The 25,310-nt window shown below is 34.2% G+C and overlaps 1 protein-coding gene across 4 annotated transcripts in view; it reads left to right on the plus strand.

The window, feature by feature from the left end:
- The window catches only part of RALGAPA1 (Ral GTPase activating protein catalytic subunit alpha 1), a 217,797-nt gene that overhangs the window by 162,119 nt on the left and 30,368 nt on the right, over positions 1-25,310 (plus strand). For all 4 annotated transcript variants that reach the window (XM_065871901.1, XM_065871902.1, XM_065871903.1 and 1 more), the window contains 2 exons: positions 5,329-5,452; positions 13,593-13,748. In XM_065871901.1, coding sequence (XP_065727973.1) covers positions 5,329-5,452; positions 13,593-13,748 — 280 coding nt within the window. The remainder of the gene's footprint in view (positions 1-5,328; positions 5,453-13,592; positions 13,749-25,310) is intronic.

Below are 25,310 nucleotides of genomic sequence, written 5' to 3' on the forward strand. Positions count from 1 at the left end.
AATGTATAATGACATGTATACTCATTACAATATAATACAGAATAGTTTCTGCCCTAAGAACTCCTGAGTATTATATCCCCTAAAAGTTCAGTACTGTTGTCTGTTCTCTCTTTAAAATGTTCTTTTCCCCTGGCTTCTAAAGTCGTGTTAAATTACTTTGTTCTAAAGTAAAACTGTCTAAAGTAAAATTTTTATTTTATTCCTTAGTGACTTCCAAATGGCTGACCAAACTCTTTAGTCTAGAACTCAGGCCATACCAGCCAATCTTGGCTATTTATGGTTTCTTTACATTACCTAATATTTTTCTACTTGGCTCCTGCTAAACTAGTTATTTCTAGTTTGTCTTCACTCGCTCATTTTCTGCTGCCTTCTCCCCTAACATAGTTTTCCTTCTCACTGGGATATCTCTCATATCTTCTCAACCCCATTCTTTTCTGCACATGTACTCCTATCTCTTAATTCTCAGTCATGATTTTGTAGCTGCTTATTACAATTTTTTCCCTGCCTCCTTACTTCTGTTTCCAGGTCATCAGTTCTTTCCCAAGTAACATCCTCCTCCTTATTTTCTCCATTATATTCAGAAGTACCATTTCAGTGTCACCCACACTTGACCATTTCCTTTCCCTTGCCCTTAGTGTTTATCATTATGTCAGTTCTTTCTTCTTATTATTTCTCACTTCTATCTCTTCTTTGCTTTTCCTACTCCCAACTTCTTGATTCATGTCCTTATTACTTCTTTCGGAGAGAGTTAAAACAACTCTCTCATCTTCTAACTCTTCACCGTCTAGACAATATTCACCACGAGAATAATTTTTCTAAAGTAAAATTTTTATTTTATTCCTTAGTGACTTCCCAGTGCCTGACCAGACTCCTTAGTCTAGAACTCAGGCCATACCAGCCAGTCTTGGCTATTCATGGTTTCTTTACATTACCTTATGCTTTTCTACTTCTTGGCTCCTGCTAAACTACTTCCATTCTCATATGTACCTGGAATATATGAAGGACATCTTCCTTGAGACAGCATAGGTTTTCTTTCTGATATTGTACACCACATGAACACATGACATTTATTTTGCTTTTTTAAACAAATTAAATAATGAAAACAAGTTTCTTTTTCTAACATATTGGGTTCAGATAAAAATTAATTCTAATTATCTGACAGTAAGGCAACTTTGAGCTTCTTCTTAAGCCAAGAACCTGGAAACAAACCTGATTACTTGTCTGGAGGATTAGGGCGGAAGAAAATGAAAAGTTACTTTCTTTATAGTCTTATCTCTCCAGACCATTTATAGATCCTTTGTTTTCTTTGACTAGATTAACTGATTCCTATTCCTCATGGTTGAACAATCAGATTTTTAAATTTCAAATCTCCAAATTATTTGTATTATTATTTCTATTGCAGTGTATATACAGGGAATCAGAAGTGCTTATAACTTAGCATATTTCACTTTGAACTTTCCAGTAGTAAGCTCATAATATTTTGCCAGTACTGGACATACTGTAAAATATTTATGGCTGCAAGTTCAGTAATCTCATTTTTTCTAATCTTTTTACCTCATTCACTATTGTGGTACATACTAATCTAATGGCAATCAATATATACCAAGCATTTAGTAGAAGTAGTTAGTAAGTAGAAAAATAAGAAGGAATGCTGAAAAATTTAAATTTGATATAAAAGAGCAGCTAAACTCTGCTTTTTCAAATTTTAAAAAGGACAGATAATATAAAGGTGATTTCATTTTTACTTTTGCATTTTAAAGATTTATTTTCTAATTTTTCCTATATGGCTCGTGTATTCCTCTTTTTGATTTATATAGTATTAGGTGAACATTTCTATGCAACTCTTCTCAATTTTATAAATTGTGATTTATGAGTTCTAGCTGATAGCCCTTTACCTAGGAAATTGAGAACACAGAGGTCCCCTTTCTGCCAGGATCAGAATTTACACATAGTAGGTCATACTTCCAACTTAAATTCTAACAGCTTTATTGAGATGTAATTCACATACCATAAGATTCACTCATTTAAAGTGTACATGTTTTTAGTATATTCACAGACAACTATAACAGCAATCTAATTTTAGAATATTTTCTTAAAAGAAACCTCATACCCATTACCAGTCACTCTCTATTACCCCCAAACATCACCCCCTACTCCCCATCTCTGGACAACACTAATCTACTTTCTGTCTCTATAGATTTGCCTATTCTGGATATTTCATGTAATAGCAATCAAACATATGTGGTCTTTTGTGGCAGGCTTCTTAGCACAGTGTTTTCAAAATTCATCCATGTTGCAGCATGTGTCAGCACTTCATTTCTTCTTATTCCTGAATAATATCCCATTGTGTGAATATCCTTTATTTTGTTTATCCATTCATCTCTTGATGGACATTTGCATTAGTTTCACTTTCCGGCTCTTATGAATAATGCTACTGTGAACATTCATGTAGCTTTTACACAGACATTTTATAGTTGTGTAAACTTCTTTATGAGACTTTCATAGTTTTAGACCTTATTTTTAGGTCTATGATGCTTTTAAATTTAATTTCTGTATATGGTATGAGGTAAGAATCCAACTTCATTGGATATCTACAACTGCATTGTAGATATCCAGTTCCCTCAGCACCGTTTGCTGAAAACACTATTTTTTTCCCCATTGAATTGGCTTGGTACCGTTGCAAAAAGCAATTGATGATAAACATAAAGGTTTATTTCAGGACCCAAGATTCTATTCCACATAGAGCTATATGTTTCTGCTGTGGTAGTACCACAGTCCATTGAGCGCTGTAGTTTTGTAGTAGGTTTTAAAATTGGGAATTATGAGTCCTCTGACTTTGTTCTTCTTTTTCAAGATTATTTTGACTATTTGCATTTTCCTGTGAATTTTAGGATCAGCTTATCAATTTCTACAAAAAAAGGGAGCTGGGACTTTGACAGCACTTGCATTAAATTTGTAGATCAATTTAGGAAATATTATCTTAACAATATTAAGTTTTTCAGTCCATGAATGTGGTATTTTTTTAAGATCTTTAATTTTTTTCAACAATGTAGCTTTCAGAGTATCAGTTGTTACTTGTGTTAAATATATACCTAAGTATTTTTATTATTTTTGATGCTATTATAAAAGAAATAGCTTTCTTAATTTTGTTTTTGGATTGTTCATGTTAGTTTATAAAAATACAGTTGATTTTCTTATGTTGATATTATATCCTGAATCCTTTCTGAAGTCATTTATTAGCTCTAATAGCTTTTTAGTGGATTCCTTAGGATTTTCTATATACAGAGTCATCTCATCTGCAAGTGGAAGTAGTTTTACTACTTCCTTTTCAATCAGAATACTATTTCAGTTTCTTTAGTTGTTATTGAACTATTCTGATAGCCTATTTTCCCTTGAGTTGGTTTTAATAGTTTGTGTCTTTCTAAGAATTTGTCCATTTAATCTAACTATCTGATTTTGGGCATACAATTGTTGATAGTATTCCTTAATAATCCTTTTTGTTTCTATAAGGTATGTAGTGATGTCTCTCCTTTCATTCCTGATTTTAATAAATTCAGTATTTCTTTTCTTGCTCATTCTGGCTATAGGTTGATTTTGTTTAACATCTCAAAGAACCAATTTAAAATTTTTCTCTTGTTTTTCTGTTCTGTTTCATTTATTTCCACACTAGTCTTTATTATTGTCCTCTTTCTGCTTGCTTTGAGTTTAGTTGTTCTTCTTTTTCTAGTTTCTTAAGGTGGAAGGTTTAGTTTTTGATGTGAGATCTTTTTCTTTTTTTTAATATAGGCATTTATGTGCATAAATTTACCAATGAGCCCTGCTTTACCTGCATGCCATCAGTTTTGTTGTATTATATTTTCATTTTCATTCATCTCTAAGGATTTTTTTTCTAATTTCCCTTGAGATTTATTCTTTGACCCATCACTTATTTAGGAGTATATCTTTTCATTTCTACATATTTGTAAATTTTCTTCTTTTATTGATTTCTAATTTTATTCTATTATGATTAGAAAACATACTTTGCATGGTTTCAGTTATTTCAAATGTATTGAGGCTTGTTCTGTGGCCTACCATATGGTCTATCCTGAAAGATATTCCAGGTTTGCTTGAGGAGAATGTGTTTTTCTGCTACTGTTGGTGGAGTGTTCTTTAGGTATTTTATACTATTGTTCAAGTCTTCTGTTTCCTTGTTGATATTCTCTTAGTTGTTTGTCCATTATTGGAAGTGAGGTATTGAAGTCTCCAGCTATGATTATAGAAATAGCTATTTCTGCCTTCAATTCTGTCTGATTTTGCTTCATGTATTTTGAAGCTCTGTAGTTGGGTGCATATGTTTTTAATTTTCATATCTTCCTGTTATAAGGACCTTTAACATTATGAATTATATCTTTATCTTTTATAACTTTTTTTTTCCTGAAATGAGTGTCTTTATTGCTTGAACCGTACAAATACGAGGAATGGGGACAGGCCAGTGGGGAGGAGGGAGAATTGTCAGATTAATGACATACACATAAAGGAAAAAGGAACCCAAACCAACCCCCCACTCCACCCCAGGATGTCTCTCTGTGAACTCCCTATAACATTTTTATGTAAAAGTTTAATATTAGTATAGCTATGCTGGCCCTCTTGGTTACTGTTTGCATAGCATCTTCTTCTATTTCTTTTACTTTCTACTTTGTGTCTTTGAATCAAAAGTACGTTGGCGGTTGCTGTTTGCTTGGGTCATTGTTTATTTTCTAGTTAGCTTGGAAAGCCAAATTTCATACAAGAAATTTGCTTTTATGAGCATTTGTAATTTTAGGGAGAACTAAAACTAAAATATCTAAGAACTTGTCAGTTACTCCATACACTTTTATAATATTTGTGTATACATTTCTTATAAGTACTTTGGAGAAATGGATCATTTCTCACCATCTCTGTACTCCTACTTAATTTTATTTCTAAAACACAGTCCCTTTAACTCTGGGATTCAGCCACACATTGCACAACAGGCAGCTCTTCAGATGCTTTGTGCATTCACACCTGTGTGTCTTTCCTGATACTTTCTCTCCTTCATTTGTCAAATCTTACTTACCTTCACCCGGCTTAATATTACCTTCTTTAAGTTTCTCTCTGTTTCTCAGTCAGAAGTAATCATCCTTTTCTTCTGTTCTGAGTGCAATTTTGTAACTTTTATAATTTTTTCTTATAATTACTTGTCTCCCTTAGTAGATTATAATGTTTAATTCATTTTCATCTTTTTATTGCCACATATTTAGAAGTTAATTATTGGATGAATGAACGGATAAATTAATGATTAAGTGAATGGTGAAATCTTTTGTTTTATAGCCGAGAGACACACAAGATTGCAGTATTTTATGTTGCTGAAGGACAAGAAGACAAACATTCCATTCTCACCAATACAGGAGGAAGTCAAGCATATGAAGATTTTGTAGCTGGTCTCGGTTGGGAGGTATTATTTTTAAATTATACAAATATCATTTTATTTCTATTTGGAAGCAATGGTTTTCTTTTTCTTTCTAGCTTATTTTGGAAGCATTATTTTAGGAGACTCAACAACATAACAATGGGTTTGATATTGTTTCTGCCTTATATCTCATCTACAAAGACAGCAGCAATTGGGACTTAGGAAGGTTTTTGACTGTTTTATCATTCACTATATTGTCAGAGTGTGCTAAACTCCTAGACTTAAAAGATCTGGATTTTCCTCACAGTTGTGACCGCTGGACTAGTGATCTTCAAACGAAGATATGAATATCCTAGGGCTATCCCAAGGATTCTAGGGGGCATGTTGGCTAGGTTAGTTTTGAGGAGATAAGTTTCTAGATCCTCAACTTTACTACAATTAATTCCGGAGAACCCTTCTACAGTCTTTTGCCTCTCCTTTTCTGTTCTTCATCTTTGTAAAAGTAAGGCATACCTATTACTCACCTGAATCCTGCATTGCCCTGGAAGGTTTGGCACCAAAAAAGGGACAGTTCATTCAAGAGGGCATGTTCCTGAGAGAGAGTGTCTCTAATGGCAAAGCAGGAAGTATTGAAAGGTGCTGTATTTTTTGTCATCCTGGCAACCAACAACCCGGCAACCAACTCATGTTGAAGTTCCTGAACCAAATCTGTCTATCTTAGAATTATAATTCAGAAGAGAGGTGTTTGTCATAGAGATTTGTATTAGTATGTTTATTTAAATTGTAAAATTATGAGTCAGACATGTTCTAACAGAAAGTGAATTTGATGTGGCTGATTGATTTGTCATTAATAGCAGACATTTTATATATACTGTATCAGCCAAATTTGTGCTCTAAGATTTTGATGAAAATATATTTAAAGTATATAGATATACAGTATACTGGAAATTGTATCTTTTGTAACAGCTTAAACTTATGATGACAATTTTCATCATAGTTGTCAATTTAATACATAGTTTCTCAATATACTTATAGATAGTACATGAGCAAAATTATTGAAGACCACTACACTAGACTGTAAGTTCCTAGAGGGCAGGCTCTTTCATCTTCCTGCTTTTTCTTTTTAAATCCCAGTCCTTGCACAGTGTCCAATGCATAAACCTTTAGCATTCAATATATATTTTTATAGCTGATCTAACCTGCTATTTCACTGAGTTACTTGAGTTCTCTTGGCCTTTTGCTTATTTGTCAAAAGCAGTGTGCTTTTTTACCCAACAGATATATAATATGAAGTTCATTTGAGATTATGTATGTGAAAGTGGTTTGGAAAGTGTAAAGAAATGTTATAAATATATGTCCTGTTAAAAAAACAAACTAAGAAAAGTATTAGTAAAAGCAAGGGACATTTGAAAAAGAACAAATTAGGAGTACTCACACTTCCTAATTTCAAAACTTAGTACAAAGCAGCTCTAATCAAACAGCAAGTTACTTGCTCTAAGGATACATATATCAATTAATGAAATAGAATTGAGATTCCAGAAATAAACCCACACGTCTGTTGTCAGCTGATTTTCAACAAGGGTGCCAAGACCATCCAGTGGAGAAAGTCCTTTCAACAGATGGTGTTGGAGTAGCTGGATAGCTGCAAGCAAAAGAATGAAGTTGGAATCTTACCTCACACTGTATACAAAAATTAACTCAAAATGGATCAAAGACCTAAATGTAAGAGCTAAAACTGTAAAATTCTTAGAAGACAATATAGGGGTAAATCTTTATGACCTTGAATTTGGCAGTGGATTCTTTTTTTCCAGCTTTATTGAGACATAACTAACAAAAGGTATTCTTAGATATGACACTAAAACATGAGCAACAAAGGAAAATAACTAAATTGGACTTCATCAAAATTTAAACTTTTGTGCATCAAAGGGCACCATTAACAAAGTGAAAAGATAACCCACAGAATTGGAGAAAATAATTGCAAGTCATATATGTGATAAGGGACTTGTATCTAAAATATACAAAGAACTCACCAAAACAATAATTAGAAGGCAACCCAATTTAAAAATGGCTAAAGGATCGGAATAAACATTTTTCCAAAGAAGATATACAGATGATCAGTAAGTACATGAAAAAATGTTTGACATCATTATCAGAGAAATGGAAATCAAAATCACAGTGAGATACCACTTCACACCCATTAGGTTGGCTAGAATTAAAAAGTCAGGCAAGGGCTTCCCTGGTGGCGCAGTGGTTGAGAATCTGCCTGCCAATGCAGGGGACACGGGTTCGTTGGAGAAAAGAAAATAGACCAACAGGACTTCAGGACCAAGGAATGACATTATGGTGAGTTCTCAGGTTTTCTTTTTGCCTCATATATCTTGGACTTGGAGTTGAAGAAGCCAGCAACCTAGAGATATCAACAAGCACAGGACAAAAAAAAACCCAACAAAAGCCTACTCTTTCTAACCAAAGGATCAGGAAAGGAGCAACCTGGAAAGACAGAAAACATTTAAACAGTAACTGCTATATGCCAACCAAACACCACAGAAAATACTGTGACCCTCATCCCTACCCCTGACAACAAAAGTGGGTTAGGAAGCCTAGACTTCTACCCTTACAAGACTATAATGAGGGGAATTCCCTGGTAGCACAGTGGTTAAGAGTCCATCTGCCAGTGCAGGGGACACGGGTTCAAGCCCTGGTTTGGGAAGATCCCACATGCCGCGGAGCAACTAAGCCTATGCAACACAACTACTGAGCCTGCGCTCTAGAGCCTGTGAGCCACAGCTACTGAGCCCACGTGCCACAACTACTGAAGCCCACGTGCCTAGAGCCCATGCTCCGCAACAAGAGAAGCCACTGCAATGAGAAGCCCGCTCACCGCAACTAGAGAAAGCCTGCGTGCAGCAGTGAAGACCCAATGCAGCCAAAAATCAGTTGGTCAATAAATAAATGACTATAATGAGGCATCCCGAACATCACCCTGGAGTAAGATAGTATCAGAGAAGACCAAATAGAAAGCTAAGAGTTTCATCTCTGCCAACTGGTAACAAGTCCCCCATCCATGTCTAACACCACAGTGTCAGTGGAGACTACATGAGGAACCTGGAATTTCGGCCCCACCCAGGCATAATGAGGTGTGTCTCCCCCTCTACACTGGAGTCAGAGGAGGTCTAGTGGAGAATTAGGCCTTTCACCATCACCCAGTGATAATGAGACCACCTCCACTGCTGTGTCAGTGGATACCACATAGGAAGTCAGAACTCCTGCCTCCACCTGGCCATAATGAGGCTGAAAGCCCCTGCTTCTCCAGAGCTGTGTTGCAAAACAGCCAACTAAAACAGAAGGTTTAAATAAGATTCATGGTCTCATAATATGAAAATGTCCAGGCTTCAACCAAAACTCATACCAAAACCAGGAAGGTCTCAAACTGAATGAAAAGAAGGCAATAGATGCCAACACCAAGATGACAAAGATTTTAAAGTGACTATATTAGAAATGCTTCAACAAGCAATTAGGAACACAGTTGAAACAAATGAAAAATAGAAAGTCTGTGCAAAGAAATACAAGATACAAAGAACTAAATGGAAATTTTAGAATTGAAAATATAATAACTGAAATAAAAAACTCAGTAGATTGGCCCAGCAACAGAGTCAGGTGGAGATGAGGGTACAGAAAGAATTAGTAAACTGGAGCATAGAACAGTAAAAGTTAATCTGAACAGCAGAGAGAGAATAGACATAAAGATGGTGAACAGAGCAATGAACAGACCTGTGGGGCTATGACAAAAAATCTAACACTCCTGTTATTGTGAGTCCCAGAAGGAGAGGAGAAAGAGGTTGGGTCTGAAAACTACTTTGAGAGATAATGTTGAAAACTTCCCAAATTTGGCAAGAAAAATAAAGCTAATAAAGCTACAGATTGAAGAACCTGGTGAAAACCAAATAGGATATATGGAAGGAGATCCATACTAAGACACATCATAATTAAACTTCTGAAAACTAAAGGCAAAAAAATTTCGAAAGTATCCAGAGGAAACTTGTACCTATCTATATGGGTACAATTAGAATGATAGTGAATTTCTCATCAGAAACTGTGGTGGCCAGAGGAGGTAATATTTTTCAAATGTTAAAAGAAAAAAACTGTCAACCCAGAATCCTATAGTTAGCTAAGGAATGAAGCACAACATTCTCAGATGAAGGAAAACTTAGAGAATTTGTTGCCAGCAGACCTGCCCTAAAAGAACCACTGACAGAAGTTCTGTTAACAGAAATGAGATGATAGAAGGAACTTTGGAACATCAGGAAGAAAGAGCATGGCAAGAAAAAATATGGGTAAATACACTAAATTTACTTCTCCTCTTGAGTTTTCTTAATTATGTTTGATGGTTGATGCAAAAATTATTTTACTACCTGCTGTGTTTCTAAATGTAATGACAGGGACTTCCCTGGCAGTCCAGTGGTTAAGACTCCACGCTCCCAATACTGGGGGCACGGGTTCGATCCTTGGTCAGGGAACTAAGATCCCGCATGCTGCAAAAAAATAAATAAATAAATAAATATAATGCCATGAAAATATTCATTATATTACATTATATTACAAACAAGGGAGGGTAAAAGGACATAAAGTGAGGTAGGGTTTCTATATTTCACTCAAACTGGTAAAATGTCAACATCAGTAGACTGTGATAAGGTATGTACATATAGTATAATACCAAGAACAACCAGTAAAAAACATATAACAAAAGCACACTCAAAAAATGATAAATAAAAATGAAATTCTAGAATATGTTCAAGTAATCCATAGAGGGCAAGAAAAATAAAACAGAAAATAAACAGAAAACAAAAAATAAAATGGTGAGCTTAAGCTCTAACATATTAATCATTACAGGAAATATGAATGATGTAAATATACCAATTAAAAATTGGCAGAGTGGGGCTTCCCTGGTGGCACAGTGGTTAAGAATCCGCCTGCCAATGCAGGGGACACAGGTTCAAACCCTGGGCCGGGAAGATCCCACATGCCATGGAGCAACTAAGCCCGTGTGCCGCAACTACTGAGCCTGTGCTGTGGAGCCCGCGAGCCACAACTATCGAAGCCCATGCACCTAGAGCCCGTGCTCCACAACAAGAGAAGCCACCGCAATGAGAAGCCCACGTACCACCACGAAGAGTAGCCCCCGCTCGCCGCAACTAGAGAAAGCCCACATGCAGCAATGAAGACCCAACATAGCCAAAAATAAATAATTATTAAAAAATAAAAATAAATTGGCAGAATGGATTAAAAAACATGACTCAGGGCTTCCCTGGTGGCGCAGTGGTTGAGAGTCCATCTGCCGAGGCGGGGGACACGGGTTCGTGCCCCGGTCTGGGAAGATCCCACATGCCACAGAGCAGCTAGGCCCGTGAGCCATGGCCGCTGAGCCTGCGCGTCCGGAGCCTGTGCTCCACAACGGGAGAGGCCACAGCAGGGAGAGGCCCGCGTACCGCAAAAAAAAAATAATAAATAAACATGACTCACCTATATGCTTTGTAAAAGAAACTCACTTCAAATATAACAACATAGGCTGGTAGAAAGTACATGGATAGAAAAAATTATATTGTGCAAACCTTAATCAAAGGAACACCAGAGTGGCTGAATTAATATTAGATAAGGTAGGCTTCAGAGCAAAGAAAACTACCAGAGATGAGGGGACATTTTATAACAGTGATAAAAGGGTCAGTCCACTAAGAAGACTTAACAATCCTAAATGTGTGTGCAGCAAACAACAGAACTGCAAAATATCTGAAGCAAAGCTGATAGAACCGAAAGGAGAAATAGACAAATTCACAATTACAAATGGAGATTTCACCCCTCTCTCAACAACTGAGAGAAGTAGACAGAAAATCAGCAAGTATATAGGACTCAACACCACCAACAACCAACAGGATCTAATTGCCATTTATAGAACACTCCACCCACCAATACCATAATACATATTATTTTCAAGTGCCCATGGGACATACACCAAGATAGGCCATATATGGGCCATTAAAACAAACTTCAGCAAGTTTAAAAGCATTTAAATCATACAGTGTTTTCTCCATATACAGTAGGATCAAACTTGAAATCATGAACAGAAAGATAATGGCAAAATCTCCAAATGCTTGGAAAGGTTACATGCCAAATAATTCCACTTATATAACATTCTTGGAATGACAGTTTTAGTAGTAAAGAACAGGTTAGTGATTGCCAGGGGTTAAAAAGGAGGGTAGGGTAGGACGGAAGTGAGTGTTGCTCATGTAACAGGGCAACACGGAATCCTTGTGGTGATGAAAATGTTGTCTCTGAATCATGTCAATATCAGTATCCTGGTTATAATGTGATTGCACTGGGGAATCTGGGTAAAGGGTACATAGAATCTCATTATTTCTTAAAACTGTGTAAATCTATAATTACCTCCAGATAAAACGTTTAATTAAAAAATAGAGATCTGCAAGTGTTACAGAATTATTTATAGCAAAGGAGCACTAAACTGAGACTTTCTCCTTTACATAATCAGAGAATTGACCTGAAAGTAAATAACTTTCTCACTAAAACAAAACAGAACAAAAATGTACACTAAGATACCATTTTTTAACCTAACAGATTAGCAAAGGTCATAAAGTTTGTTAATATATTTGAGAGCATATGAGGGAAACAGGCACTCTCATGCACTGTTGGTACCATCTATGGAGAGCAATTTGGTAGTCAGTTTCAAAATTAGATGTGCACATGCCCTTTGCCTTACATTTCTACTTTTGACTATCTGTCCTACAGATCTACTTTCACAAATGCAGCATGACATGTGTTCAGTGTTATTCATTGTAGCATTGACTGTAATAGCAAAAGATTGGGAAAGCCTAAATATCCGTCAAGTAGAGCACTAGTTAAATTATTGTACATCAAGAAAAGGGACTTATGTGAAGCCATGAAAAAAAAATGAGAAGGCTCTTTACTTACTAATAAGGAGTATTTTTCAAGGTATTTTAAATGCAAAAAAGCAAGGTGCAGAACATTGTGTATCCGTGTTGTGTGTGCACATGTGTATATACATACATGTGTATATGTGCATACATACCTTTAAAATTTTAATTGTATATAGAGAACATTTTTGCAAGCATACTTAAATTGCTTCCTTGGAGTGGAACTGAGTAGCTAGAGATGAGAGATATGGAAGGAAAAATTTTGCTGTATCTTTTGAACTTTTAATTGTATGAATGTATTACTGAGTTAAAAAATAAATTTAAAATATAAATGATTGAGGAAATCTTGTAGTAATGGCATAAAAACTAACTTGTTATTCATACATTCAGCCATTAGTAACTGATATTGATAGTTGAGATGTGTTCAGTTCACACAGTGCAGAAATTTGCTTTTATAGGTTTCCACTTTTTCACATATTTATATTTTGTTTTTTACAAGCAGGTGCATAACTGGTTTCTCTGGATGGATAAATACAAGCAGTGTTTAAATTTTGTTTTTTCTTTACAATATTTTGTTTTTTCTTTACAATATTTCTTTGATTTTCTACAATGAACACAAGTTGCTGGCTTCTTTGCATCACACAAATCCAGGGGATATCGTCCAGTGCAACAGTCCTGATAGTAAATATATTTATAATCAGGAAAAAGACTTTGCACAGATTAATTTGTATTTTTTTAATGCATTTGAAGTGTAGTTAAGTTCTACATTTTTGTATTTTTGTTCTGGGCTATGATAGGTACTAATAATTAGGAAGCCAATTTCAATGAGTAAATATGACACAATTAATCGTTTTATCAAAGTGACATTACTGTTTTAACTTATCCTCAAATCATTTCCAGTCTTGATTTTTGCCACTTGGTTTTTACTCTCTGCCCTCGGCGTCCCACACAGCCCTTACCATTTAGCACCTCGTAGCCTAACAAGAGATGCATAGTGCACAGCGATTGATTTCTTTGCTAATTAGTTCCTACTAATTAGGGGCCCTCAAATACCTAAGAAAATCTACCAGTGTGACTTGAATAGTTCTAACTAATAATTCTGGGTCAAGCCATAGTTGATAACATGCAGAAGACTTCATTCCTCATGCTTTTGCAAAGTGAGAAATTTGAGTCTTCTTCCATAGTGAGGTTTTTAGTTTTGTTTAGTTAATTAATATTATGTGTCTTTTCATTGCTTCTAGGTAAATCTTACAAACCATTGCGGTTTCATGGGAGGACTACAAAGAAATAAAAGCACTGGATTGACCACACCATATTTTGCTACCTCTACAGTTGAAGTAATATTTCACGTATCAACAAGAATGCCTTCTGATTCTGATGACTCTTTGACCAAAAAAGTAAGTGCTAAGAAAAAAAGTGCTCAGAGTTAAAATCTTAGTAATACATAAAATATGTAAGCAAGTCATCTAATTGATCAAGAACTATTTCTGAGTACTCCTTTCTTCACCCAGTAGTGTCTTCAGAAACAGTATTGTTGCAGAGTAAACTCTGTTTTCCTTAATGATATGATTGAAAGTTATAGTCTTAACAAAGCATTTGCCTTCAAGAAAATGGGCATCTGACAAATTGAAAAACTTCCGTAAATGTTCAGATTGGTGAAATTATAATTCAAGACCCCACACACGGAGAGATATAACGTTTATATTGATTGACGGAGAGGAAAAAAATTAAAATGTAAATTATTACAAATCACTTAAAATATAATGTGCTCTCTCATAAATTTTAACTAAAACTAATATAGCAGATAAAATAAGCATTAATTCATTAAAATAGACTTTACTGCCTTAGAATATTTATGGGAGATATAGTGGAATGGTTTTGATGGCCCATGTCTTTTAAAACCTACACCACCATTTTGCTGTAGCTGGCACCAGCATTCAAAAATCACTCTAGTGACACAGACATACCTCAGAATAAAGTTGTGTGTGTTCAATCCATGTTTATTTTTTTAGGGAGAAACATTTTTTTAAAGTGAAACCTTGTCCAACATTTCTTTATCTTCTCTTCTTCTTCCTACTCCTCAATTTACTCAAAACTACTACTGAATGTAACCAACTTAATATCATAGATCATTTTACTTGGTACTCTGTTATCATGTTGCCTGATATCGAATCTCTTCATACTTCATTAATAGCCTATGAAAACAATGTTATCCTTATACTCTTTTGAAAAGGAACTTCAGAATTCCTCTCAAATATTTTATAAGATTGATTCAGTACCCTTGATGCCTTTTGTTTACATTTTAGAATACTGTTGGAAATTGCCTACTAAATGAGTAATGGTTAGAACAACTAATGTATGGATGCTGATTAGATTTGAATGTGTAGTAAAGATGGAGGTAATTGATGTGTAGGAAAGTAAGTATATTTAGTAACAGATTTGCTATAGAATATCTTGGCATGTAGTTTTTAGAAGTACAGAATGAGACATGAATACGGACAAGAAAATGGTGAAGAGTTGGATTGGAGTAAAGCTTCGTTAAAACTTCAATTAAGCACTTTCTTCCATCACCTCATTTTAAATTTGTATGAAAATAAGCCATACTCAAATTAGAGGCAATTATGAGTATAGTACAAAAAGATAAATTATTTTAAACATTAGGACTTGGCAGTTATCCTCATTTTCATGGCTTCATGGATACAACTTTTAAACCCCGGAGCAAAAGGAAACCCTCTTTTCCTTTTCAAAAGAGTCTAAAATTAATAGTATTTTCGATTGCAAACATAAGAGCAGAACAAAGTATATCATTTTTTGTTGAAATTTTTTTTTTAAAGAAACATATCAGGATATTTTTACTTCAGTATATTAAACCTGATGGTTAAAAGGTACTTGAAATTTTATTCCTGCAGCCTTTGTAGAAATATCTCAAATAAGTAAGGTTTCTTATTTCCTTCACAACAGTCACAAAGGTCTGTCCTTAATTATTTAAGAAGAGTCTGAAATGGATGTTTAACAATCCATTATCATAGCAAAATTAATTTTGGAGATAACACCATTTAAGAATTGTTAAATGGTTGAGTTCTAATTAAAATTATACCCTTAAATGGTGAAATGTTTAAGTACTGGATTTATTAGAGAATGTTGAGGGATTAAACCTTGAACACTAATAGTTTATTTCATCTATAAGTATAGAACATTTTTTATTGTGGAAAAATATATATAAAACAAAATTTATCATTTTAACCATTTTTAAATGTACAGTTCTTTGGTATAAAGTACATTTACAGTGTTGTAGAACCATCACAAGTATCCATTTCCAGAACTTTTTCATTTTCACTTGGTTCAAAATATTTTTTATTTTTTCATGAGAATTCTTTGACCCATGTGGTACTTAGAGCTGTGGTGTTCAATTTCCAAGTATTTTGGGCTTTACCAGCTATCTTTTTGTTATTGATTTCTAGTTTAATTCCATCATGGTCTGAGAGCAGACATCATATGATTTCTATTTTTTTTAATTTTTTAAGGTGTATTTTATGGCCCAGATGTAGTCTATCTAGTGAATGTTCCATGTGAGTCTGGGAAGAATGTGTTATCTGCTATTGTTGAATGAAATAGTCTATGAATGTCAGTTATATTCAGTTGATTGATGGAGCTGTTGAGTTCAACTATATCCTTACCAATTTTCTACCTGCTTGGATCTCTTCTTTTCTGAGAGGGGTATTAAAGTCTCCAACTATAATAGTGGATTCTTTTATTTTCCTTGCAGTTCTGTCAGTTTTTGCCTCACATATTTTGGCACCCTGTTGTTAGGCATATACACCTTACGGATTGGTTATGTCTTCTTGGAATACTGACCTCTTAATCATTAGATTATGCCACTCTTTATCCCTGATAACTTTCCTTGCTCTGAAGTGTGCTTTTTTTAAAATTAGTATAGCTATTCCCACTTTCTTATTAGTGGTATCATGGTATATCTTTCTCCATCCCTTTACTTTTAATCTATATGTATCTTTGTATTTAAAGTTGGTTTCTTGTAAAGTTGGTTTCAAGCCTCACACAGTTGGGGCTTGTTTTTTTTGATCGGCTCTGACAATCTCTGTGTATTTGAACCATTGACATTTAAAGTGATCATTAATATAATTGGATTATTTTACATTTTTTCTGCCATTTGTGGTTATAATTGGGCATTTTACGATTCCATTTTCTCTCCTTTCTTAGCATATCATTTATATTTTTTTTCTTTTTAAATTTTTTTCCAGTTCTTGCCCTAGAGTTTGTACTATACATTTACAACTAATCTAAGTCCACTTTCAAATAATACTATGCTGGTTCACTGCAAGTACCTTATAATAGCACAATATGCTATTATTAATAGCATATTAATAGCACAATTCTTCCCTCCTATCCCTTGTGTCATTGCTATCATTTATTTCACTTATACATAACCATGTGTATACATAAGCATACATTATCAAATACATTGTTGCCATTTATAATCTTGAACAAACTGTTATGTGTTAGATTAATTAAGAATAAGAAAAATAAAGTTTTATTTTGCCTTCAATTATTGATTCTCCGATGCTCTTCCTTTCTATATGTAGATCTGAATTTCTTTCCTATATTGTTTTCCTTCCCTCTGAAAGGCATTTCTTGTAAGGCGGGTCTACTGGCAGCAAATTCCCTCAATCTTTGTTTGTCTGAGAATATCTTTATTCTTCTTTACTTTTGAAGGATAATTTCACAGGGTACAGAATTCTAGATTAGTAGAGTTTTCTCTCAGCACTTAAATATTTCACTCCACTCTCTTCTTGCTTGCGTGATTTCTGAGGAGAAGTCAGATGTAATCCTTATCTTTGCTCCTCCATAGGTAAAATGTTTTTTCCCCCTCTGGCTTTTCTCAAGATTTTTTCATCTGTGATTTTCTGAAGTTTGCATGTGATATACCTGGATGTAGTTTGGGGGCCCTTTATCCTGCTTAGTGTTCTCTGAGCTTCCTGGATCTGTTGTTAGGTGTCTAACATTAATTTGGGGCAATTCTCAATCTTTATTGCTTCAAATATTTCTTCTGTTTCTTTCTCTCTTTCTTCTCCTTCTATACATAAATGTTACACTTTTTGTGGTTGTCCCACAGTTCTTGGATATTCTGTTATGGGGTTTTTTTCGGTCTTTTTTCTCTTTGGTTTTCAGTTTTAGAAGTTTCTATTATTACATCCTCAAGCTCAGAGATTCTTTCCTCAGACATGTCCAGTCTACTAAAGAGCCCATCAGAGGCTTTCTTCATTTCACTTACATATTTTTTTAATCTCTAGCATTTCTTTTTGATTCTTTCTGAGAATGTCCATCTCTCTGCTTACATTATCCATCTGTTCATCCATCCATACTTTGACTACTTTTTCCATTAGTTCCCTTAGCATATTAATCATAGTTGTAATTCCAACATCCCTGCCATATCCGACTGTGGTTCTGATGCATTTTCATTCTCTCATTCTTCACACTGAGTCTCCGGCAGTTTGTCAGCTACAGTTCAGGTTTTCCTACTCTGGCACTGGTTCCTACAGAGGTTTCTGCTCTGTTAAGTTGTTATTCTTCATATATGCCTGTCTGTCCAATTTTGGGGCAGCAGTTTTCCCTATGACCTCAATTCTCTGATCTAAGAGTACTGTAGTTGATTTTTCAGTTGTTTAGCTTTTTACTTGTTGTTAGGACAGAGTGGTAACTTCTAATCTCTTTACATGCCAGGCTGGAAACTGGAAATCTCAGAACTCTATTCTCCCAAAAAAGAAACTCTGTATCCATTAACAATAACTCTCCATTAACCCCTCCACCCAGCCCATAGTAATCTCTAATTTACTTTCTTTCTCTTTTATTTTTCCAGTTCTAGATACCTCATTAATTTGGAATCATACAGTACTTGTCCTTTTGTGTCTTATTTCACTTAGCATAATGTTTTCAAGCTTCATTGATGTTAAAGCGTGTCAGAATTTCATCCTTTTTATGGCTGAATAGTATCCCATGATACATATATACATTTTGTTTATCCATTTATCTATCAATAGACACTGGGTTGTTTCCACTTTATAGCTGTTGTGAATAATGCTGCAATGAACACTGTCCTGCAGGTATTTGTTTGAATCCCTGTCTTCAGTTCTTTTAGGTATAGACCTATGAGTTGAATTGCTGGGTAATATGGAAATTATATGTTTAGCTTTCTAAAGGAACTGTCAAACTGTTTTCCACAGTGACTGTGCCATTTGACATTTCTCCCAGCAACGCACAAGAGTTCCAGTTTTTCCACATCCTTGCCAACACTTGTTATTAGCTGTCCTAATAGGCACAAAGTATTATGCTTTGTGGTTTTTGACTTGCACTTCCCTAATGACTAATGATGTGCATCTTTTCCTGTGCTTATTGGCCATTTGTATATCTTCTTTGGAGGAATGTCTATTCAGCTCTTTTACCCATTTTTTTAAATTAGATTGTAATTTTCTTGTTGTGGTGTTGGAGTTCTTTATATATTCTAGATGTTAATCTCTTATCAGATATATGACTAGCAAATATTTTTCTCCCATTTTGGGGGTTGTCTTTTCACTCTTGATAGTGTCCTTTGAGGCACAGAAGTTTTTATTTTGATGGAGCTCAATTTATCTATGTTTTCTTTTGTTGCTTCTGCTTCTGGTATCAGTTCAGGAAATCATTGCTAAATCCAATGTTGTGAATATTTTCCCGTATGTTTTCTTCTAAGAGTATTATAGTTTTAGCTTTTACATTTAGGTTTTGGATCCATTTTTAGTTATTCTTTGTGTATAGTATGAGATAAAAGTCTGACTTCATTCTTTTGCACGTGGCTATCCATTTGTCCCACCACCATTTGTTTAAAAGACTACACATTCCTTTATTGAATGATCTTGGCATCCTTGTCAAAAATCAATTGGTCATCTATGCAAAGCTTTATTTCTGGACTCCCTGTTCTTTTCCATTGGTCTGAATGTCCTTTTGCTTTAATTAAATGCTTTAATTACTGTAGCTTTGTAGTAAGTTTTGAAATTAAGTAATGTGAGTTCTACAACTTCATTCTTCTTTTACAAGATTGCTTTTACTATTCAGAGTCTCTTGAGATTCCATATGAAATTTAAGATGAGTTTTTCTGTTTCTATGAAAAACTGTGTTGAGATTTTGATAGGATTGCATTGAATCTTTGGATCACTTTGAGTAGTTTTGTCATTTTAATAATATTAAACCTTCCAATCCATGAACATGGGATAGCTTTCCATTTATTTATGTAGTCTTTCATTTCTTTCAGCAATATTTTGTAGTTTTCAACATATATGCCTTTCTCCTCCTTAAATTTATGCCTTAGAATTTTATTCTTTCTGATGCAATTATAAATGGAATTGTTTTTATAATTTCCTTTTTGAATTGTTCATTGTTAAAAATGCAGCTGATTTTTGTGTGTTAATTTTGTATTGTGCAACTTTGCTGAATTCATATATTAGTTCTAACAGGTTTTGTTGTGGGATCAGGGTTTTCTGTATATATGTCATGATTTTTCAATGTCTCTGTGGAGAAACAAGAGCTTGCTTGGTCCACCATTTTGCTGACATATCACCCTAGAAGAAAATTTTGTGTTTTTTTCCCCCTTTAAGCTAATTAATTCTAAATGTAAAATTATTTAGCAATTTACCAAGTGGAATAGTACAAGTATTTTTTTCCAATTATTTAGTGTTTTGGGTTTTTTTCAAATTATTAGAGAAAGACTGCAGGCAATTACATGGCGTAGTATTCCAATTGTTTAGTATCGAGATGCCAGAAATAATGTAACTTTTAAAAATGCAAGCATATGTTTATAATTTTTTTAAAATTTATAATGCAAGCATGCTATTATATTAGTTGTCAAAGTAACTATACCTGTTTTATTGAAGAAAATTACCCTGGCTAGATAGGCTTTTTTTTACTTAAATAGAGCAATTTAAAGGGTTTATTTGTTTGTTGTAGTGAGAAAATTTCAAAACATAACTTCTTTCACATGTATAATACCTACCAGATAAAAATAAAACCTGTCAAAATTGTAAACAATATGTAATAAAGTGGTATCATTTTGGAAGGTATAGTTCTCTTATATTCTCAAGTAGTAATTTAAGTAAAATCTACTCTTATCAAGGTTGGGGCTAAATTGAAGCAATATTTCACTTAATTCAGTAGAAAGGAAAAATTTACCCAGTCTCATAATTCAGCATAAATTATTCTAAACCTTCTTTTCATAGAAATTTTTTAAAAAGTAACATTTATTTCTCCATATACTGAGTTTTCCTTTTCCCTATTCTCTGTGATTCTTGCCCTTACTGCTCTTCAGAGTCCTAGTATGTAAGATTTTTCTAAGTAACAGTCTTATATTTTAGTTCTATTACAGTATCAATTTCTTTTCAATAAAAGGTTAAATCCTTAAACTTAATCATAGAAACCAGTTGTCTTATACCAGTTTTCCTTAATAAAAAAATCACTTTCTGTATTGGTATTTTTTCTCCTGAATTTAATAAATTCCACATTAGTGGTAATAAGTTGAGGCCTAGAACATGTGTCCTGTTACAAATGAACAATTGGATATCATTAGGTTGTCCCCCTTTGCTTTGTACATATATCTTTAGGTGTGTTAATCCATTCAGTAGACACATTAATGAGCACTGGTTGAAGTGTAATATTGAAGGAAGTAAGGCTTGTTGACCTCAGCGTGGAGTTTAATACCTCTAATTAAATTAGATAGTCAACAGTCAGTTTAAAGAAATAGCCGTGCCTCTGGCAAGGTAGAATTATGTATGACTCTGGTTCTTTGTTTTAAACTTGCTAGGAGAAAATCATTTATATCTGTTTTATAGAAACTAATTTTAGTTTTCACTTTGTGTTTAAAATATGTGGTGATTTTGTAAATTATTTTTAAGCATTTTATTTTCTCAGAATGAGAGGTAAATATCTTTGAACCCCTTTAAGTGTTAGCATTTTATTTCTTGTGAAGAAAGGCTCTTTCAAGGATCAAAATGGTAGCGACAGAATTTTTACAACATAGACTATACTTTTTTTTAACAAATTAACCAAATTTTCAGTCTAACAAAGTAGTCTCTCTTAGAAATACTACGCCACCATATTAAAAATCCTGATATAACTCCAGTCCAAGCCATCTGTTCTATAAATTCTCTCTATCTGAGGAAGATTGACAGAAAATGGTTAAAAATAATTTCCACTTTACTGAGTTTATTCACCCCTAAAAATCAAAAGTGCTGCAAGCATTGGTATAAGGTGTTCACAGGAGCTTGTCTCATTTCCTGTCTCCTTGTTGTAGCCACTTGCTGATACTCTGCTTCATAGGTAGCTGAATCATCCTTTTAGGAGTTTGATGAAGATCAAGTTGAGATAATTGTAACCTACTTTTAGTTGGACTCTCTAGCCTATCTTTCATTTCCTGGACCCCCCAAAAGAGGGGAAAGAAGCACTTTATTTAAGTCAGTTCCCTCTGAAATATTGTTAGTGTACTGGACAGCAGTTCGTTTTTTGTTTTGAAATTTGGTTACAATAGTTTCGCAAATAAATGAGCTCTATCGAACCGCTTAGTCTGATTATAACTTTAAATCCATTTTTCTTTATTTTATCTAGAAATACAGTTAAAGTATACTTCACTTTCCAAAGAACTATATGCTAATATAGTCTGGAAAAGGAATTGAAAAACAAACTTAAGGAATAATAAGAAAAATTTTTTCATTGTTTTAGTAGAAGTGTAGTTAATGTAATAGTTAATAAATGCTATGGAATTATACACATGGTTGTAGTCCTAAATCTAGCCACATTACATAAAATAATTCTGTTTTAATATAATAGACTCTACCTTTAACCCCGATTTCTATAAATATACTCCTGATGACAAGAAATGAAGATAAAGAAACAAGGAAGTATAAATGGTTCAGAGCAGATTTGTCTCAGCACTGTGAATGGTTTAATTTGGATGGTATAGCAGTGGCTTCTCATTGCATATAGAATAAAATTCTAATTCCTTACTGTGGCCTTCAGTGCCCTACAGGATTTGGCCACTTGCCTGCCTACCTCCCTGATCTCATCTTCTGTCACTTTCCTTTTCACTTACCACAATCTGGCCTCACTGGCTGTCATTCTAACCTGCCATCATGTCAAGCTCATTCCCATCTCAGGGGCTGTGCACTTAACCTTTTTTTTCCATTTGAAATGCTCTTTCGTCACATTATCAGGTTTTTTCATCCTCATTGTTCTATTCTCAGACTCACATGACAGTTCCTCAGAGAGGCCTTTCCAGACCATCCTAGCTAAAGGAGCCCTCTCTATCCAGTAACACTATCACATTACCCTATTTTATATTTGTATAGCACGTATCACCATCAAAGTGGCATATTTAAATAAAGCCGTAATTGCAGATAATTGTATTTTTATGCTGTGCACTATGTAATGATAGGAAACAATTTGCTAAGTAAGTACTGTGACATTATCTTTTTAATAGCATATTTATTGAGTGCCCACTCTGCTAAAGTATTCTGTACTAGATGCCATGCCTATTGCTTCAAGAAGCTTTTCCCAGTTACTAAGAATGAACGATCCAGACAGCAAGTGAATTGTGAAAATGTATGAGAGTATGTTTTTGCACATGATTGAGGAGTATATGATAGTTTATGTTTTGCTACATGAGTGTCTGGAAGGTGAGGGGCAAAGAATGAGGGCTTGGGGCACTGAGTATCAACTCAGTTTCAGTTTCTACATGTATACCACTATCTCGTGAAGTAACTGCCCTAACCTAACTAACTTCTATGCATTCTTCAAGTGCCATTATAGATCAGTTGTCTTTGTTATTTGCATTCAGAGAGGTATATTTAGAGCATTATCTCTACTGTTAATTATTCATTAATTGCTTAGTTTATTTTACTCTCTCTCCACTGGACTTAAAGCTATGTGAGAGAAGAAAATATGTCTGTTTTTCCTCACCGTTGTATCTTTAATAGCTAGTGCAGTGCATTTAGTCAGCTCTCAATATTTGCTGTTTGAAAGAGGTAGATAGGAAGGAGAGAGGGAAGGAGGAGAGAAGGCCTTTTAAGAACTCGTGAACTAGTCCAGCTGTGTAGGATGACTAGCATCTGATCTAGAGCAACAGTAGAGGAAATAGGAAGGAAAGTACAAAAAGAGAATATAATACTTTTTTTTTTAATGAAGAGCTTGTTAGAGATACTATAAGGAAATCAGAAATTGAAGACTTTCAGGTTTTGACTCTGAGTAATTATAATTAAGTTATTAGGTGTTTTTAACAGAAATGAGGACGTCAAGGGGGTAAGTTGATTTTGTAAAACAGATGATATAGTTATATTACATGAATTCTAGTCTCTAACTCCAAATGAATGATATTTCACTGAGGAAATCTAGAATTGACTCTGGAATCTCTACTGATAATTATGGAAAATGAGAACACTGCCATAGATAGGCAAACATCTGATTTTCATAAAAGGACATGGAACAGGCCACCAACCACAAAAATTACTAACATTCATGAGCTCCATGTCAATGCCTGGCAAAATAGGATTATTAAACAGATGGTTTGTGAGCACTTAGGTAATGAAGTAGTGATCACTAGGAGCTACCATGAGTTCACCATAACAAATCACATCAAAGTAACTTAATTTGTTTTAATAGGATTACTACATCAGGGAAGGCCATAGACAGTATAAAGCATTTAACTAAGTCGTTTGTTGTAGACAAGTTGAAGAAATGCGGTCTTAATAATAGTTCAGTAAGTATGTTAGTGACTGGTTCTGTAATTATATCTAGAGAAATTAATTATATAATGAGAGGCAATAGAGGGAGGTAGTTAAAGTATGGTTTCTGAAGCTAGCCTACTTGGGTTTCAATCTTGGCTCTGCCACTTATTAGTTACGTGACCTTAGGCAAGTTACAAAGGTTCAGTTCCTCACCTGTAAAAATAAGGTCAATAATTATTCTTATCTTGTAGCATTGTTTTGAAAATTAAATTATCACAAAGCACTCAGAAATAGTAAGTATTTAACAAATGTTGGATATTCATTTAACCAGGAAGGACATCTGTAATGACTTACTGTAAGGCTCTTAGCCAAACCTGTCCCATTTGACATTTTTATCCAAAATCTAAATAAAGACACAAGAATTTGAATTTAAGGTTATCCAAATCTGGAAAAGGGAGAGCCAACATACTGAATAGAAGAATCATGCTAACAAAAGGCCTTGATAGGCTTTAAGATAATCGGAACCTGGTAAGTTAAAGTTTATTAAGAATACATAGAAATCCTCTCTAGTTCTAGTAGTCAGTTGTACCCGCTTAAAAGAACTTCGTAAGAAAAAGTCTTAAGGGTTTGAATTGACTACAGCTTCCATTTGAGCCAGTGTTGTAAAAATGCAGAAAATAACTGAGTGAACAGAACAAAGGAAGTAGTCCTACTGTGGGCTGGTTGTATTATAGAATATATTGATATTATATTCTATTTCAGATACCACAATTTAATAGAAACATCAATAAACTGAGGTAATAATCCAGGATAATGAATAAGTTTGTAAAGTATAAAAAGAGGAACACTTTTAACCTAGAAAAGTTGAGTTATATATTAGACGAATCTTCAAATATTTGAAAAGATAATATATGAAATATAGCTTGGGTTTATTTGGTATTAGTCTTATTTTGGAAGAATTAGCTTAGGGAAGGCAGATTTTGGCTTACTGTAAAGTAGGGTCTAACGATTGTAGCTCTTTAAAATGAATGGGCTAATTTGTGAATCTGTAAGCTTCCTAACCCTAGAAATATTCAAGCAGAGGCAGGATTACTTGTCAGGGATATTGCACTGGGAGTTCCTGTATTGTGTGGGAAATTAGAGCTTTAATGTCTCTTCCAGTGCTAATATTCTATAATGTACTGAGGACTTCAATTTTATATG

The sequence above is a fragment of the Phocoena phocoena genome, chromosome 2, assembly GCF_963924675.1.
Source record: "Phocoena phocoena chromosome 2, mPhoPho1.1, whole genome shotgun sequence".
Lineage (NCBI taxonomy): Eukaryota > Metazoa > Chordata > Mammalia > Artiodactyla > Phocoenidae > Phocoena > Phocoena phocoena.